The sequence below is a fragment of the Xenopus laevis genome, chromosome 7S, assembly GCF_017654675.1.
Source record: "Xenopus laevis strain J_2021 chromosome 7S, Xenopus_laevis_v10.1, whole genome shotgun sequence".
Classification (NCBI taxonomy): domain Eukaryota; kingdom Metazoa; phylum Chordata; class Amphibia; order Anura; family Pipidae; genus Xenopus; species Xenopus laevis.
The window spans coordinates 69,424,632-69,441,333 of record NC_054384.1 but is presented as its reverse complement, the minus strand read 5'-3'; the positions used below and the strand labels follow the sequence as shown (position 1 = coordinate 69,441,333).

At 41.6% G+C, this 16,702-nt stretch overlaps 1 protein-coding gene across 3 annotated transcripts in view; it reads left to right on the top strand.

Moving 5' to 3' along the window:
• LOC121396442 (cilia- and flagella-associated protein 251-like) overlaps window positions 1-16,032 on the top strand; it is a 32,914-nt gene extending 16,882 nt beyond the window's left edge. For 2 of the 3 annotated variants that reach the window (XM_041571351.1, XM_041571352.1), the window contains 4 exons: window positions 13,908-13,967; window positions 14,279-14,349; window positions 14,733-15,273; window positions 15,806-16,032. In XM_041571351.1, coding sequence (XP_041427285.1) covers window positions 13,908-13,967; window positions 14,279-14,349; window positions 14,733-15,273; window positions 15,806-15,871 — 738 coding nt within the window. In that variant the 3' untranslated portion in view covers window positions 15,872-16,032. Of the gene's footprint in view, window positions 1-11,892; window positions 11,931-13,086; window positions 13,157-13,267; window positions 13,308-13,432; window positions 13,521-13,615; window positions 13,670-13,907; window positions 13,968-14,278; window positions 14,350-14,732; window positions 15,274-15,805 lie in introns of those variants that run through there. The other variant, XM_041571350.1, reaches the window with a different exon arrangement.
• The last annotated feature ends 670 nt before the right edge of the window (window positions 16,033-16,702 follow it).

The window sequence follows — 16,702 nt, the reverse complement described above, 5'->3', positions numbered from 1 at the left end:
ACCAACGTAAAGACACTAGAAGCATTGCATATCCTGGATTTAGTTACAAGTGGAGAGTGGATTCTTTGACATAACTTAGGGGAACACAGATCAAAGCACATTATAACCAGCTATTCATTTTTTACTTCAACCACTAATCACGGCAAACAAAGTCTCTCTCGGCAAAATGGACATAAATTCATCCCATCTTTGGCTGGGGAAGAATAGCAGCGTAAAATGTCCATCTTGCCGAAATACCTTTACTGTTTTGAAACCCTATCCAATTAATATTTCTTTCATAATCTTTTTAAGGACATCTCAGGCAACAATTTTCACAACTTTATATGGTACTCGGCGCGACAATCAGGGTTGCCAAGACAGGTGATGATGGCAAGCACAAAAAAGGAGGCCTAGGAGTTCTTTAATCTCCAGAATCTACGAGGCAGCACAAACTGAGACAACAATTGCGTGGTCACGACTATTATCCCTACACTACCTGGGGACACAGTGAGAGACTATTATCTCAACGCTCTTATCTGGAACCGCTAAATCACTCTACGCGTCTACCCTCCTAGTGCTTCTTTGACAACTAGGCTAAATACTCCGTTTGGATTCAACCAGACATAAACATAAGATGATCTCTTGCCAAATGCCAATGCTCACATACTGAATAATCCGGAGTTCCTCCAGGAACTGAATCGTATTCTGGTACTAGATGGTCCAGGCTACAATTTTTTTAGCGTTAGGACTTAATTCACCCCCAGACTCATATGATTGTCAAACTATCACAGAGAAGCAGCAACAGTAGACATAAAGCTATTTGAATATTTCCAGATCCGCCACTTTCTGCTCTTATGCTCATTTCTAAAACAAGTCCCCTACAGTTTGAAAGATGGCAGCCCACGGCTCCGAAAAAGGCCTTTATCTCCAGACTTTAATGATATGGTCTGACTACTCTCAGACTCAGCAAACAACCTAGATTACAAAACAATGGACAGCTGGGATCTAGCTCTTTCCTAACCAATCCCAGGAACCAGGATTGGCCCCTGATCTGGGACAACGCGAAGCGTAATGGTCACCTGCGTAAGACAAAAAGAGCATATTTAATAAAATTTTGACCTGCTGTATTATACCCCTAGCAAACTACAATAAACTTTTTCCACAACTCTCTCCTCTATGCTGGCGAAATTGTGGATCGTCACTGGTCCTATGTTGCTATCTTTTGGACTGTCTATAATCAAACCACTCTGGCTGAAATAACTAAGCTCTTAAGTCAACTGCCAATGACGTATGACGCTTATCAGAATGGTGTCATAACTACCTTTGGACCAACATATCACATAATTCTAAGCTTCTCTGGTGACTGGGTAACCATACCTAGATCTATCGCAAAGGCTCAATCTCGCGTGATCATGGGGTCACACCACACTAAAAGGTCTACTAACCTATCTTATGTGACTGGGCACAATCTGGAGTTTTAAGCATATGTTGTCTCAGACAATGATCCCAATTATGCTCTCGCTCCATTTGTAGGTGTAAATTCCATTCTTGACATCAACATAACCCGCTCACACACTACCGCTTGAAATGTAAAATGAGTCCACCCATAGAAGATTAAAAAGAGTTGAATATAACAATTCAAATAAAATGTTATGTAGGGACAGACTTGGAGACTATTTGGCATTTGCTCAGAATGAATGACACACAGCGAGTATTAATCATCAAAACATATTGTAAAGTATTTGAGGGGATATCACTGGTAGCAGAATGTGAACAAATGCACGTAACACTGCACTGTTGTCATAGTAAATTAATGTGCTAGGAAGCTCGGTGGTGAAAGAGAGGAGATAGCGTAACTCACTGTTAACAATACAGACGAGATTATCTCACGATATTAGATTATTGACTTTATCATCTAGATCGAATGAATATTTATGGTAAAGGATAGTAGACAAGCGCAACTTTCACAGCCAGCACATGGCTATTCTCTACATGACAAAACTGGAGCTGATTCTATGACGCGTTGATTAGGTTTCCTACTGATATTTGGGACATAGTAAGGAGATTAATGCTAACAAATAACACGATACAAATGTAAGACCAAGTTTTTGGGACCGAACATCGCCCTTTATATCACACTCATTTCGTGTCACGAGACTAAAGGACCTAATAGGGCTTGTGGGCATCAACTTGGGCTTTTACACTCGTGGGCTTCGATCACTAATCATGAGGTTTAATTAATACGAAATAATACGAAGCGAAGGAGGAGGATCAGTTAATTCTGTTGTTTATATCGACTATATACTCATCACCTTTTTTTTTATTTTTTTTTGGGTGGTGGTACGAGTTTCAGATGCATGGAACGAGTTCGTATTAATAGGCATAAAAATACAGAATTGATTCGATGCTGAAATTAATAAAAATAAAAGCTTGAACTATATAAAGAAAAGACTATGTACTTACCTATGGCCAATCACCTATTACTGAAGGAGGTTCACGCATGTTTTGAGTCAGAGTCGCATATCTAGGTAGGCAGAGGTGCATACCATTATAGGAGCGCCTCTTCCCCATATCGGGCTTGGCATATATAATAGAGTAATGTACGGCGGTTGTAGATCTTTATACCGTTGGCATGAGTATCAAAGTGCAGGAATCGAAAAGTGGCTAGTTCTATATAAGAAAAGACGGAAACCAACTCTATGTGGACTGAATTTGGGTATCTAGGTCGAGAAATACTGGTCTGAAAATGGCACCATAAAAAGGGCACATGTCACAGGATACTTATATTTTAGTGCAAGTACGATCTTACCGCAATACGCCAAGCCCCTAGCAGTCACGACAAGGCCATTCGAAGTTATTTGTACAGATAATCAGGATATGTTCCACGCAAAGAGATACACATTCAAGTATTCTTTAATGAGTTCTTTATTGCGTGGAACCATGACCGCTGGCCACAAATGCACTATACTTAGCTTAATGTCGCCCATAGGTATTAACCCATGTTCAGAGACATGTACAGACGAGAGAGTTATAGAATCCACAATTTCTAAACTAGCCGCTCGGCTAACCAGGAATAAAGCCTAATATGGTGATGATTTAACACATTATCAGCACATAACTTTTACTAGCACTATTGACTTACAAGAATTTCAAGTAAATATCTGTGACATATGTCTAGAGTGCCTTTCCTCAAAGACATTGACTCTCCCACAACTGTTTGACAGGCCTTCCAACAGCACACAGTAAGTGTCTATCATAGAAGCTTTCCTTAGACAAGTGAACCTTGAGCTATCATAAACACTCTTTTTTTTACTCTGATTATAACGAACTCAAACTGCATAAGAAATTGGGGATTATATATAGGAAATAAGATTCTCATGGATACTACAAGGCAATTTGTCTAGGTACGAGAGGGCAAGCGACATAGAATTCTATTGCCAAGGAGCAGTTGTACAGATCTGTTGCCGAATATTAGGATTAATGTATAGGCGCTCAATAGGGAAGACGGCTAACCTATCTGTTTCCTTTTCAATACAGTAGAGCACTTTAGGTGGGGATATTATAAGAGGAGTGGCTCAGACCTGCTTTATCACACAACACTGACAGGGAACCTTTAATGCTTCTCCAAAATAACACTGGGCGCTTTCTCTGACTCCTTGCAAAGGCTCAATATCAAACCTCTCACTCTAACTGAAAACGTGAATAACATTCAGCAAGATCCACAGGTACTACAGCCAAATAATCACTAACTCAATGCAGATGTGAAGATATATCTCAGGCAAAGATAGCGGACAATCTAGAATACAATACATGGCCTTTGTTATTCTTATCGGTCTAGGCTCTGGATCAACGCCGGCTTTTCTTATGAAGAGAGTCGAGAATAATACCATATGCAATATTGATCAACATCTCCTACACATGCAAAGTCTACAGAAAAATCTCATGCTCTTGTCCGCCGATGCTGGAAAAGCAATTTGACAGCGTGATTGGGCTTATATGTTCCTCATCTGCCTCTCCAGGTTTCGGCTTCGGGGGACCGCTGTCCAGTGGATCATCCCCTCTCTAACCGGTAGTAGGGTTAGAGTGAACGGGGGTACTCTCTTCAGCGCTTACCCATAAAAAACCGGTCACAAAGACAGGGGCCCCTTCTCACGTACTTTTGCCGGCTTTGGAACCCCTGCTCATATCTATTGATTGAATGGCAGATAATAATTCAGGGATATCACTAAATAGACAAAACAAAATATATAAGTAGCAGCGATACGTCCGACGAACGCTTTTTTTTCCCTGACAAAACGCTAACCTCAATCAAACAAAAGCCTGAACAATCTTCTGAAATATTTGGCAAGCCTTAGCATTCATTAATTTCTTCATCGCAAGCATTAAACGTATCGCTCAGCTCTCTTCAGAACCACAATTCTAAGCGACGCTCATAGTGACGCATATCTCCATACAGCTGGGCAAACCGGCAGATCACTTACCTACGAATAACTTACTAAAGATACTTGAAGAATTGGAACTGATACCAACTTGTAGAGTCTGCTAAATTGCACTGAACAAGAAAAGGGTAGGACTGACGCCTAAACATTCATAAAGATCTACGGAATTGGACCAAACAACCCCTTGTCCTGGATAGGTTAGAATCAATGTGGTTCAGATGAGACATAATGCCACGGCTACTTTACCTATTCCAGTGTCGTACCTCTACTATATTCAACCAATTGGCTAAATCTCTTTTCAATCTGAAAGCACCAAAATTCATCTGGCAGGACACCACACCACGGCTTAAAGCTTGCCATCTTACATAAGAAAAATTCGGAAGGAGGTTCTTGCCTCCCGGACTGTGCCAGATACCTAAAGCAGAGCAGCTACTGCTCGTATAATTGACTGGTCGCACACCTAGATAAATTAGGACTGGGTGGAGATTGAGCATCAATCCACAGCCCAACATTTGATCCACTGCCATTGGTTTGACACAAGATCCATCGAAAAGGAAATTACACAATTCCCACCCCCTGAATTGAAAGCACGCTAAATACTTGGGGACCGGGGTTAAGGTTGGCAAATCCTAAAATATCGGCATACCCATCTCCGCTCATACAGTTACAAATAACCCAGCATTTCCATCTGCACTCAAGCCTACCGCCTTCCGAGAATGGCTGGTAGATGGACATCTACAAATTGCCCATATAATGGAAAAGGGACAATTAGCAGATTTAAATTTCTTAGACGGGAGAAGTCCGACAGTAAAATTTGCAAGATTATCAATACTGCTAGTTTAAGCATTTTTTTGGGTATCTAGGTGGCGCTAAACAAATTAGGACAACCCCTTACGCCCTTTGAGACTCTATGCACTAGAGAAACCCCCCTAAACATAGAATCTCTTCAATATATGATATGCTATCAAGTGAGTGTGAGAGAAAGCAGCTGCCTTTTGTCCAGGCATGGGAGTGGGACCTAGGACTGGACGTCTCAGAAGAACTCATCCAGAATGGATTCCCAGTCTAATTTACAGCTCTAGATGTTGCAAGATCCAGGAGTTAAATTATAAAATCTTAAGTAGATGGTATTACACCCAGAAAATTACATAAGATTTATCCACCACGAGTAACCCCTGCTGGAGGTGTAAAGCAGAATATAGGCACGTTACTACACATATTCTGGGACTGCCCAGCTCTCACAAACTACTGGCAGGTAGTTCTGAAAGCCTGTTCCCAGGTGCTAGGAAGAGATCTATCCTTATCACCAGCCCGCATACTGGGACACAGAAAATTACGGAGGGGATCCACCGATACTACTCTGGAGTATCATCTTCTTAACTCAGCCAAATCCTAATCCCTAGACTCTGGAAATCCACTATACCACCAACCAGTAAAGAATGGATAGGGAAGGTTAACGAATTAGCAAAATTTGAGGAATTATCTACATTCACAGAAAAACAACACTCTAGCTTTAGGGCTACATGGCTGAGGTGGTATTTATACAGGGACTCTGCGGAATATAGACAACTTCTGAACTCCAAAACTCACATAACACAGATCGTTATTAGGGGTTTCTTCAATCTGTACTCTGAGCATTACTACACATTGTTAACATGCTATATCCTTCTACCGTATAACCTTGAGGGGACTGTAATTTCTTGCTGTATTGCCTTTGTGTAATGCTTTGTTTAAAAACGATGCCTGAGTCCGTGATGCTTTTCGTTATTTTGTTGTTTCCCCCCTGCTCACTTTCTCCACTCCCCTCCTTTTCCCTTCTGTATCCCACCCCCCCATCTCCTTTTGGAAACAATAAAAATCATTATACAAAAAAAAAAAAAAGAAAAGAAACCCTCAATAACGTTACAAACTAGGGGGTACAGTATCCGTTATAATACATTAGTTCTATTCTCCTGTATAACACAGCATGCAGCCTTCTGCCTTTATATGGTCTCATTAATGCTCAATGTCTTCTAACATCCTTACAATTTACAGTAGGGGGTACAGTATCCTTAATAGTACATGAGTGATAGTCACCTGACTAACTCATTCTGCAACCTTGTGCCTTGAAATGGTAACAGAACCCCTAAGAGATTTCTAAAATCCTTATAATTTCAGCAGCTTCCTGCAGCTTTGTACCTTTATATGGTCACAGAACCCCTGAGTGACATCTGCCTATTCTTATATAAAGTAGGGGGTACATTATCCCCTAATAATACCATGAGCGACACTCAGGGTTTCCTGTACAGCTCAGTCTGTAGCCCTGTGCCTTTATATCAGTGGTCCCCAACCAGTGGCTCGTTGAGCAAAATGTGGCTCACCAATCCCTTGGATGTTTGCTCCCAGTGTTCTCAATGCAGGTACGAATTTTTGAAATCTTAGCTTTGGAAGCAAGTTTAAGTTGCATAAAAACTAGGTGTACTGCCAAATAGAAGCTTCTGTGGGCTGACAGTGCACATAAAGGCTACCAAATAGCCACCCACAGCCCTTGTTTTGCGACCCTGGAACAATTTTTATGTTTTTGTTGCTCGCTGATTCTTCTACATTTGAATGTGGCTTGTGGGTAAAAAAGGTTGAGGACTCCCTCTTTATATGGTCACAGAACCCCTCAGTGAGTTTTAATATCACTACAATTTACAGCAGGGATAGTACAGGTATGGGACCTGTTATCCAGAATGCTCGGGTTTACTAGAAACTCATTTAAACATGAAATAAACCCAATAGGCTGGTTTTGCTTCCAATAAGGATTAATTATATCTTAGTTGGATCAAGTACAAGCTACGGTTTTATTATTAGAGAGAAAAAGGAAATCATTTTTTAAAATTGGATTATTGGATAAAATGGAGTCTATGGGAGACAGCCATTCCGTAATTTGGAGCTTTCTGGATATTGGGTTCCGGATACCTGTATATAAAACATGAGAAATATTCAGAAAAACTTTTACAACTCAGCCTGCAGCCTTGTGCCTTTATATAGTCCAATAACCCCTCAGGCGACATCTAATATCCTTATCATTTACAGTAGGGGGTACATTCTCTATCATAATACATGAGTGATCCTCTGAGTTCCCTGTATCACTCAGCCTGCAGTTTAAGGGGCAAATCTCACTAAGCACCGAACGCTAGCGTGAATTCGCCAGCGTTGGGCATTTTCGTTACTTCGCAGATTCACTAACGGACGTAACTTCGCTAGTGTTAATTCGCACCCTTACGCCTGGCGAATTTGCGCCAATGGACGTAACTACGCAAATCACTAACACGCGCATTGTTCTGAACGCTACCTTTTACGCTAGACTTCCTTCACCACCTCAGACCAGGCGAAGCGCAATAGAGTAGATAGGGATGCTTCAAAAAAAGTTAAAAAATTTTCTAAGTCCCAAAAAACCCTGGCGTTTTTTTTCTTTATTATGGGCGATAGGCTGAAAACGATGGAAATTTTTTTTGGGCCTCCCCTCCTTCCCCCCTACATTTCCTAACTCATGGCAACTTAACTATACAGTGGGCACATGTGTAGGGCAAAATAAAAAATTTATTTGCTGTTTGAAGGTTTCCCAGACTTGTGTAGTTCTGCTACATATACCTCCATTGTAACTTCAATTTGGCGCCGTATGCCAATTACCATCGCTAGCGTAACTTCGCTTTGCTTGGCGAATGAACGCAAGCGCAACCTTACGCTACCCCTGAGCGCAACTTCGGATTTTAGTGAATTTGCGGAGCGCTGGCGAAAATACGCCTGGCGAAGTGCAGCGAAGCGTGGCAAAGCGGACGCCAGCGCAACTATGATTCTTAATGAATGTCCATATAAGAGTTTTACTTTAGTCCCTTTGTAAATTGTATAATGAAGCAATTGAATGATTAATGAATAAAAAAAACAACCCCTGTTTTGTTTAAGGGTAAGGCATTTTTAGTAGCTTAAGGCACATAATGTTTCAATGTCCTTAATAGATTGATAATGGGTTAAGTGCAGAGGATTCTTCTATGTGTCTATGTGAATTTTGTGGTCACCTCATTGCACCCTCCCCCCCCCCCCGCTTAATGTTTTAAAAAATTACTGGTGAGTATTTCCCTTGTTTGTCTATGGGAAACAGCCTTCCGGTCATTCAGAGGTTTCTGGGATATCAGGTTTCCAGATAACAGATCCCATACCTGTACCACAATTAAGAAAGTGCTCTGATAAAGACAAATGTATGAAAATTATCCTCCTCCTCAGGATGCTCCATTATACCACATATGAAAATGCAGGCATTCCGAAAACTACTCAGACTGACATGTTGGGCTGCCCCTTAACTACTTAAAAATACTGGACACCCTTTCTAAAACTGGGAAGTGGATTAACGCACCCGCTCTCCATATCCCAGTCTTTGGCAATCCTACTTTCTCTCCTCACCTAGACTTAGACAACTACAAGGGAATTACTGATACAGATATCCCGGACACTTCAATCACAGTCACAATGATTCCTCCCTGTCTGCTAGCCTGTACAGAAAATGGTTCCTTCCAGTTGATACTGCAAAGGCCCTCATCCTAATGAAACAGAGACAGACTGATAGCCACCTAAGAAACTGGCTGATTATTCAATTATTAAAGGTATTCCAGTGTACTTGGCAAAATTCAGCAGGAACAGCCCCTATGTTTGCTCATAGCCTGTACAGAGAGATCCCATAAAACGATGGCACCATCTCTACCTACTATAGCTGCTATCCCAAAGCCACACTCCCTTCCAAATGTGTTGCAAGGACCCCAATATTTGCAGAGACCACTGCAGATGCTAGGTGGTAGCTGAAGAGTAGAACATGTAGATGGCTTTTAATCTGACATATGCTCTTCATATAATGTGGAAAGTAATTGAAAAAAGTTTATTTCTGGGGCACAATCTGAAAACAATTGAACTGAAAATTTGGAAGGTAAACAACCCCTTTAAGTATATGGCACCAGCTAAACAAAAACTGTTCACTGGCTCCATATCCATCACCACTGACCCCAATAAGAAACAACACTGACTACTTGGGATTGAACATAAGGGATACAAAACTGCTTTTGGGCTCCAGAATCTTCAATCGAGGCACCTTCTAGGCATGGAAAAAGACCATTTCCCATGTTTCCAAAGAAAAGCGGTGAGTTGGGGAGGTACAGACAGCTGAAACATTACATGACATCTATATCAATAGGAAATACTGTGTGTAGACCACTAACCAGCTTTGAAACATATAGCTCTATAAATACACCGACACGGACTCTCTCTAACGTCATGCTGGAACACAAACACCCCAACTTACCGGACTATACTAAGTCTTGGGAAACAGACTTTAACCTCAATCCCTGCGCAAGATTGGCTGAACATATTCCAAATAATCACAAAATGCTCAATAAGCAATAAATACCAAGAACAATAGGATCCACCATCTCTACCCACTATTTAGGCTAAAGAAGGGACCCACTACAAGCCAAGGACCCCCGGTTCTACCAGTTGGAACCATGGCTGATGAATGAATGGATCCAACAGATATGGCAGCGCAGTAACTGCACTGACTCAATAGGCCACACATACAAAGCAATGCTCTGTGTACTTAATAGTCTGTGTATGTGCTGCACATCTAATTAGAAATAAATGTCATATAAACCTCACTCATCAACAGGGGACACTTCCCCTTTAAGAGCAGGGGACAGAGGTGACTTCCACATGGGAGTGTGACAGTTGGTTCAGTCCGTTGGTTGGCCCTGTGGTGAGAGGTAAGAGTACTTTCCCTCTGGGAGATTTTTTTTGCCAAAAAACCTTTATTTTAGTGGAAAAAGAGGAGGGAATTTGGGCAATGTCCCCCACAGACTAGCAGGTGGTGTGCCTCTCCCTGATTTTAGTGAATTTGGATATTTTTCCCCTAAAATGTGCTTGGGAGATGCCTTTAATCTTAGTGCTGGTTGGGAGACACAGACTTTTTGTGGATTTGGCATTATGCAGGGCTGCCAGCAAATATTCACATTATCTACAGAAGGAAACTTTTGGGGACCCTGTAGCACACCATAAGGAACTAGGGGTGGGAAGCAGAGGCACGTGCCATGGGGACAGTTGGGGGTGATGAGTGGGGGACATACAGCAGGTCCCATAGAAGAGAGGAGACTTTACGCCTAGGGTTTGACAGTTGGTTTAGTCCGTTGGTTGGTTAAGTGTATATTCCCTCAGAGATATTTTGCCAAATAACCTTTACTATAGTAAAAACAAGAGGGGAAAAGGTTGGGTGACGCCCCCAAGCAGATGTTGCTCCTCTCCCTGATTTTAGTGAATTTGGAGATTTTTCCCCTAAAATGTGCTTGGGAGAAGCCTTTAATGTTAGTGCTGGTTGGGAGACACAGACTTTGGCAGTTATTTAGGGCTGTCTGCTAATTGACTGTGTGAGAAAACTTCCAGCATTCTAGAGACCGAGGCTCAGTACCTGCTGGAACTGATACAAAGCTCAAACTTTAGGGGAAATACATTTCTGCTTTCCTCTGTATTAAATAGGAAATATTAAATTATTAAATTCCTTAACTTGCCTTTATATTCTCTTTTCTATACAGATTGCTACAGTGCCTTTCCTGCATTTTTGGACCGCAACTTCGGTGATTCACACCTGCCCATTAACACCTGGGAGTTTTTTTTTGGCTTCTCCATTGTTCATATAATTACATCTATATCTGAACAGTGTAAGAGAGCCAGGGGTTCCTTAGGGAGACCCCCCCCCTTGGGGTGGCCCGGCCTTGTGCCGCCCCCTAATTTTTTTCCCCATCGGAGAATCTTCTTTAAGAGGTAATCTTGCAAATTCAACTGATTCAGCACATGATTTCACGTCAGAGAGTGTCATAAATTCACTTGGGGGGTCCCACGTGGCTTTGTGCATATGAGCCCATACGGTTACTGTATATTGTATTTATAAGAAGCCAATCCATCAACAGCATTAATAATGGGCTTTAATCATTGACTGGAACAATGTTTCATACAAATGGGAGAATATAGATAAGGAAATAATTAAATGGGTGGTTCACCTTTAATGTATATTTTAGTATATTTTAGGATGGCTACTTCTAAGCAACTTTTCCACTGGTCTTCATTAAATGTTTGATACTTTTCGGACGCTTTCCAGCTTTCAAATGGGGGTCATTGACCCCATCAAAAAACAAATGGTCTGTAAGGCTACACATTTATTGTTATTGCTACTTTTCTTCAAATCAGCACATGGTTGCTAGAGTAATTTGGACCCTAGCAACCAGATAGCTTTAATTGCAAACTGGAGAGCTGCTGAAGAAAAAGCTCAATAACTCAAAACCCACAAATAATAAAAAAGGCAAACCAAGTGCAAATTGTATTAGAATATCATTCTCTGCATCATACGAAGAGTTCATTAAAAGGGGAACAACTCTTGATTTCATTTTGGCTGATTATGTCTATTTGTCCCTCTAGGTTTCCACAATGGACAAGAAGCAGAGAAATCCATCTCTTCTGGTAATGCCTCAGTGTAAAACAATCCTCTCTCATCTGAACTGGTGTTTCCCTTTCACTCTTCTATATAAGCTCTCCTTAAAGGAAAACTATACCCCCCAAACAATGTAGGTCTCTATAAAAATATATTGCATAAAACAGCTCGTATGTAAAATCCTGATTCATGTAAATAAACCATTTTCATTATAATATAATTTTCTAGTAGTATGTGCCATTGGGTAATCATAAATAGAAAATTGCCATTTTAAAAAATAAGGGCCGCCCCCTGGGATCGTAGGATTCACTGTACTCACAAACATACCAACAAACCATACATGTTAGGTCACATGAGCCAATTAACAGACAGAGTTGTGTCTTTTGCTTCCACACTTCTTCCTGTTGCAGTTAGAGTTGTAGTATTTCTGGTCAGGTGATCTCTGAGGCAGCACAGAGACCATCACGAAATGGTGGCTCAAGGCAAGAGATGTAAAAGGGCAATATTTACTTAAATATATATACCAGTTAGGTAAGATTCTTTAATATGCCACTTAATATGATATGAACTATCTGTTGCTTAAGTGTTCATTTTGGAGGTATAGTTTTCCTTTAAGCAGCTGTCTGTCTGCTTCTATCTATCTATCTATCTATCTATCTATCCACACACATACACATACACACACACACATATATATATATATATATATATATATATATATATATATATATATATATATATTGCACTCTTAATCCACAGCTGCCTGGGTGCTGGTCAACACATTAGTATGCAGTGAACAAACAAGCCACACTCCAAGGACTTCATTTTGAAAAATAAAGGTGAAGTTTTATTCTCAACGTTGCGGCTCCTTAAGTGGGGCCGTCTTCAGGAGACTCTACTGAAGACGGCCCCAGTTAAGGAGCCAAAACGTTGAAATAAAACTTCACCTTTATTTTTCAAAATGAAGTCCTTGGAGTGTGGCTTGTTTGTTCACTATATAGATATAGATCTAGATATGTGTTGGAGCTGCCTCCAATCACTACGTTTATTAAATTTTCAGAATAAAATGCCCTTATTCCTGGCATGTTTGCCCCATAAAAACCCAAACCCCTTTCTGTCTCTATTCTCCTCAGAGCCAGAGCCACTTAGTATTCTGTCCCTAATGCTTTTTCTTTTTACTTACAGACGCTGTACTCCGTCCTGAAGGACTTCAGGGCGGAATATACGGATTTTGAGGCCCTCGCTTCTTATTATGGTAAAATTCTCTATTATTTATCAGTTCCTAAGGTTGTGCCATTGTTTTATTATTTGTGAATTCCTTTCCCCCTTTAGCTCAGTATTTAACTGAATTGTGTTTTTCCCGCAGAACATCACTATCGGGTCGAATTCGGCGAGAACATCATCCTGTAAGTAAAACATAAATGGACTTGTTACATGTTGGGAATCATTTGCTATTGCCCCAGGGGTAACTGCAAGGGCAATACGGCTGGAAAATGTTTTATTAACATTCAGTGATATCTTTCTTTTTCAGAAAGCACTTCCTTCTAACATGCGATGTGGACCCGAGGATGAGGGCCAAAGAGAACGTTATGCATTACTGGAAAATGCTCCACTCGCTGGTATGTAATGCAGAATAGATGTTTAGATGAATAGGGAACAAATGATATTAGATTGCCAGCTCTTATCTCACGCTACTTCTTTCTTTATGTTACAGGAAGTGATCAAGAGGGAATATGCCGCCCTCAGGAAATCTGCCAAGCTGCCTCCTGTAAGTGTCACTAGTATAATTATTATTATAGGAGAGGTTAATATTCACTGCGTGTCTCTATAATAATCTAGAACATTATTATTCATTGTATCTCCTGCTCCCCTGGGGGCATCTAAAGTCTCCCATCCAAGTGCCATTTTCACCAGAAACAAAAATGGTTTCATCACAAGCGTTCACATGGCCACAATAATGGCATTGGTACAAAGAAGCGCTTAACATTGACTCTCTTCTTCCACAGGATCATCCAACTCGAGTGCGAAACCGGAGGAAGCAGCTTGAGTATTTGCGGCTGGAGAATGTAAGTTCACCTGGGATCACTGTCCCTGATGCTTTTCTTGGGTGTTTAACCGCTAGATAATGAACTTTGATTGGTCTATTGCAATCGGGACAACGGCACAAGGGGTTATTTGGGGTTTTTTCTCCCTATGATGAGAAAAGGCTGATGCTCATAATTACAATATCACAACATCAGCTGCCGGCAGGGAATCCCACACCCTCACTGCCCTCAGCATATAAAGGTACTATTAGCAGCACATATACAGGCATAATCCTAATTGTCTCCTTTCTTTCCCCTTTGCTCCTATCCTTGTGCCTCCCCTGCGCTCACAGACTATCAACCAACATCTGACCCACCTTCACCATGAGTTCTTGAGGGAGCTGAAGCTAAAGAAAGCTGCTCGGTATGTATTTTGCAATTAACACTTTCAATTACTCTTACTGGCACATAACATATTCAAAAAAAAATAGATGTTTTCTCGTACCTCCGGGTGCTTTTGGCCATACTGATAGCACAGAAACTTGTTAAACTTTTTTAGGTCCCTACAACCATAGCATGTATCTCAGCATGTATCACTGGGTGAAGTCTAGCATGGAACTTACTCAGCTCAGTAACTGCCCAATGTGTTACAGTAGGGACAGGTGTGTAGCAGGTATAATGATATTTCTTAGGTACAAGGCTATCTGGCTATTTTAGTCATCCAGTGATCAGAATTGTAGTTGCAATACTTTGGAAACAAATTACAACAATGACCCATTTTTTTCATTTTCTTCCCTTTAAACCTAGTAAGAAACAAGTACACAGTCCTGCAGCTGAAGAAAAGGAGGATGGAGCCCCTGCAGCAGAAGATGAGGAAGCCCTTGATACAGAAGACAGGGAAGAGGAAGCGGAAGGAGCTCCAGCTGAAGACCCTGCAGTGGAGGAGAAGATGATGGAGGAGCAAGCTCCAGCAGAGGAAGAAAAGGAAGAAGAAGCTCCTGGAGCAGCAGAAGAGGAAGCTCTTGCCTCTCAGGAGAAAGGAGAAGGTGCTGAAGATAAGGAAGAAGTGGATGGTCCAACAAATGAAGACACAGCTCCTCCCGCTGAAGAACAGCAAGTCCCTGAAGAGGAGGAGAAAGAAGAGGGAGTGGAAGTAGGAGGTTCTGCAGAAGAACATCAAGCTCCTGGAATGGAGGAGAAGACAGAGGAGCAATCTCCTGCAGTGGAGGAGAAAGAGGAGGGAGCTGATGGTGAAGAAGGGATCATGAAAGATTCTCTGGTGGTGGAGAGGCCGACCCTCCGAAAACAGTTCAGGAAGGCCATCATGAAGAGGCTCCGGAGAGTTTGGGTAATGTATCAATTTACTGACCATTACCCATTATCTAGAGATGCCTCATGTTGTCCAATGCAGCTCCACTTTACTTCCTGCTGTTCTGAGCATTTTCAATGCTGTCTGTTGAGCCCGCAGGCCGATTACTTTGAGGGCACCCAATAGACCAATGTTTGGCTGCCTTTAGGTTGTAAGAGGTTGCTGACAGAGATAAGTCTGCAGATAAAGTGTCGATTCTATAGTAGGCCAATAACAGGGGAGGTAGGTAACGCTTATAGGGCTGCTGGACATCTGGCTTAGATATCCACCTTTGGAAATGGGTTGCTACTGGATAATGGACTGGCGCCAGGTGATCGAAGCGTATAAAAGATTAAATGGCGCAGGCTCAGACTGAGATTCATAATAAGCCAAGGCCTTCCATGTGTAGAGAGACCCAAACAGTCCCCACAGGCCCAACAAATAGTGCGTTCTTAAAGCAAGACCTATAGCGTTTAATATCATAAGGAAACAAGTATGTCTTTATTCTAATGTCAACACTCTATCTTTTCAGCATTCCACCCAAAGACTCGCCGCCTGCTGCTGCTGCTGCTGCCGCCGACCCAACACCATGGCCTAAATCCAAAGAAATCCTAAATGATCCAGGGTGTAAAACCGACTGCCGTTTCTAGGAGTCAGGAAGGAATTTTTACCTATAGTGCAGATTGGTTCCCATAGTACTCTAGGGTTTTTCGCCTTCCTCTGGATCATTGGTCGTTAGGGATGCCCAAATATAAATTAGCTGTCAATTTTAATAAATCCTGTGCTCTCCGACAGGTTTCCCCATATAAAAGTCTCTGTGTTTTTCTTTAATCCCTATGGTGAATATTGAGGGAAGGGGCTCCTGTGCCTCATTCTTCTAAAGATGACTGACCGGTTGTGTGACGGGGCAATTAATACTGCTGGGAGCTGCTCAAAATGGCAGCGTAAGGGTAAAACTGGGTTGTGGTGCGGATACAGTGGTTTATTTGAAGAAGGGAATGGGTTAATATCTCTGCAGGGTTATTTGCTTAATATGTAGATTGATGGGGATGAAAGACATAGGGACACATGTTGATCTCAAATGATTGAAAGGAACTACAAAATTGCTTTACTCCATAGGCCACAATGTAAGCATTTCCATTCAAGTCCATTGCCCTCTTAATATTGGAATTCCATCCACTTCCCACCAGCCTATTTATACTATACCAGACATTTAGTATATGAAGGTGCTTGATATTGGGGAATGCCTGTGCTGGATTTGTTTTTTGGTTACCACTCTCTCCAGGTTATGAGACATCTTTTTGGGGTGGGGGATTCCTGCTAAAGCGATGGAGGAGTATTATATTTCTTCCTGCCCCCACAATGACACACTCCATTGTTTGCTAGACGAGGAAGCCCTTTGAGGGGTAATAAGGAAGGTAGGGGCAAG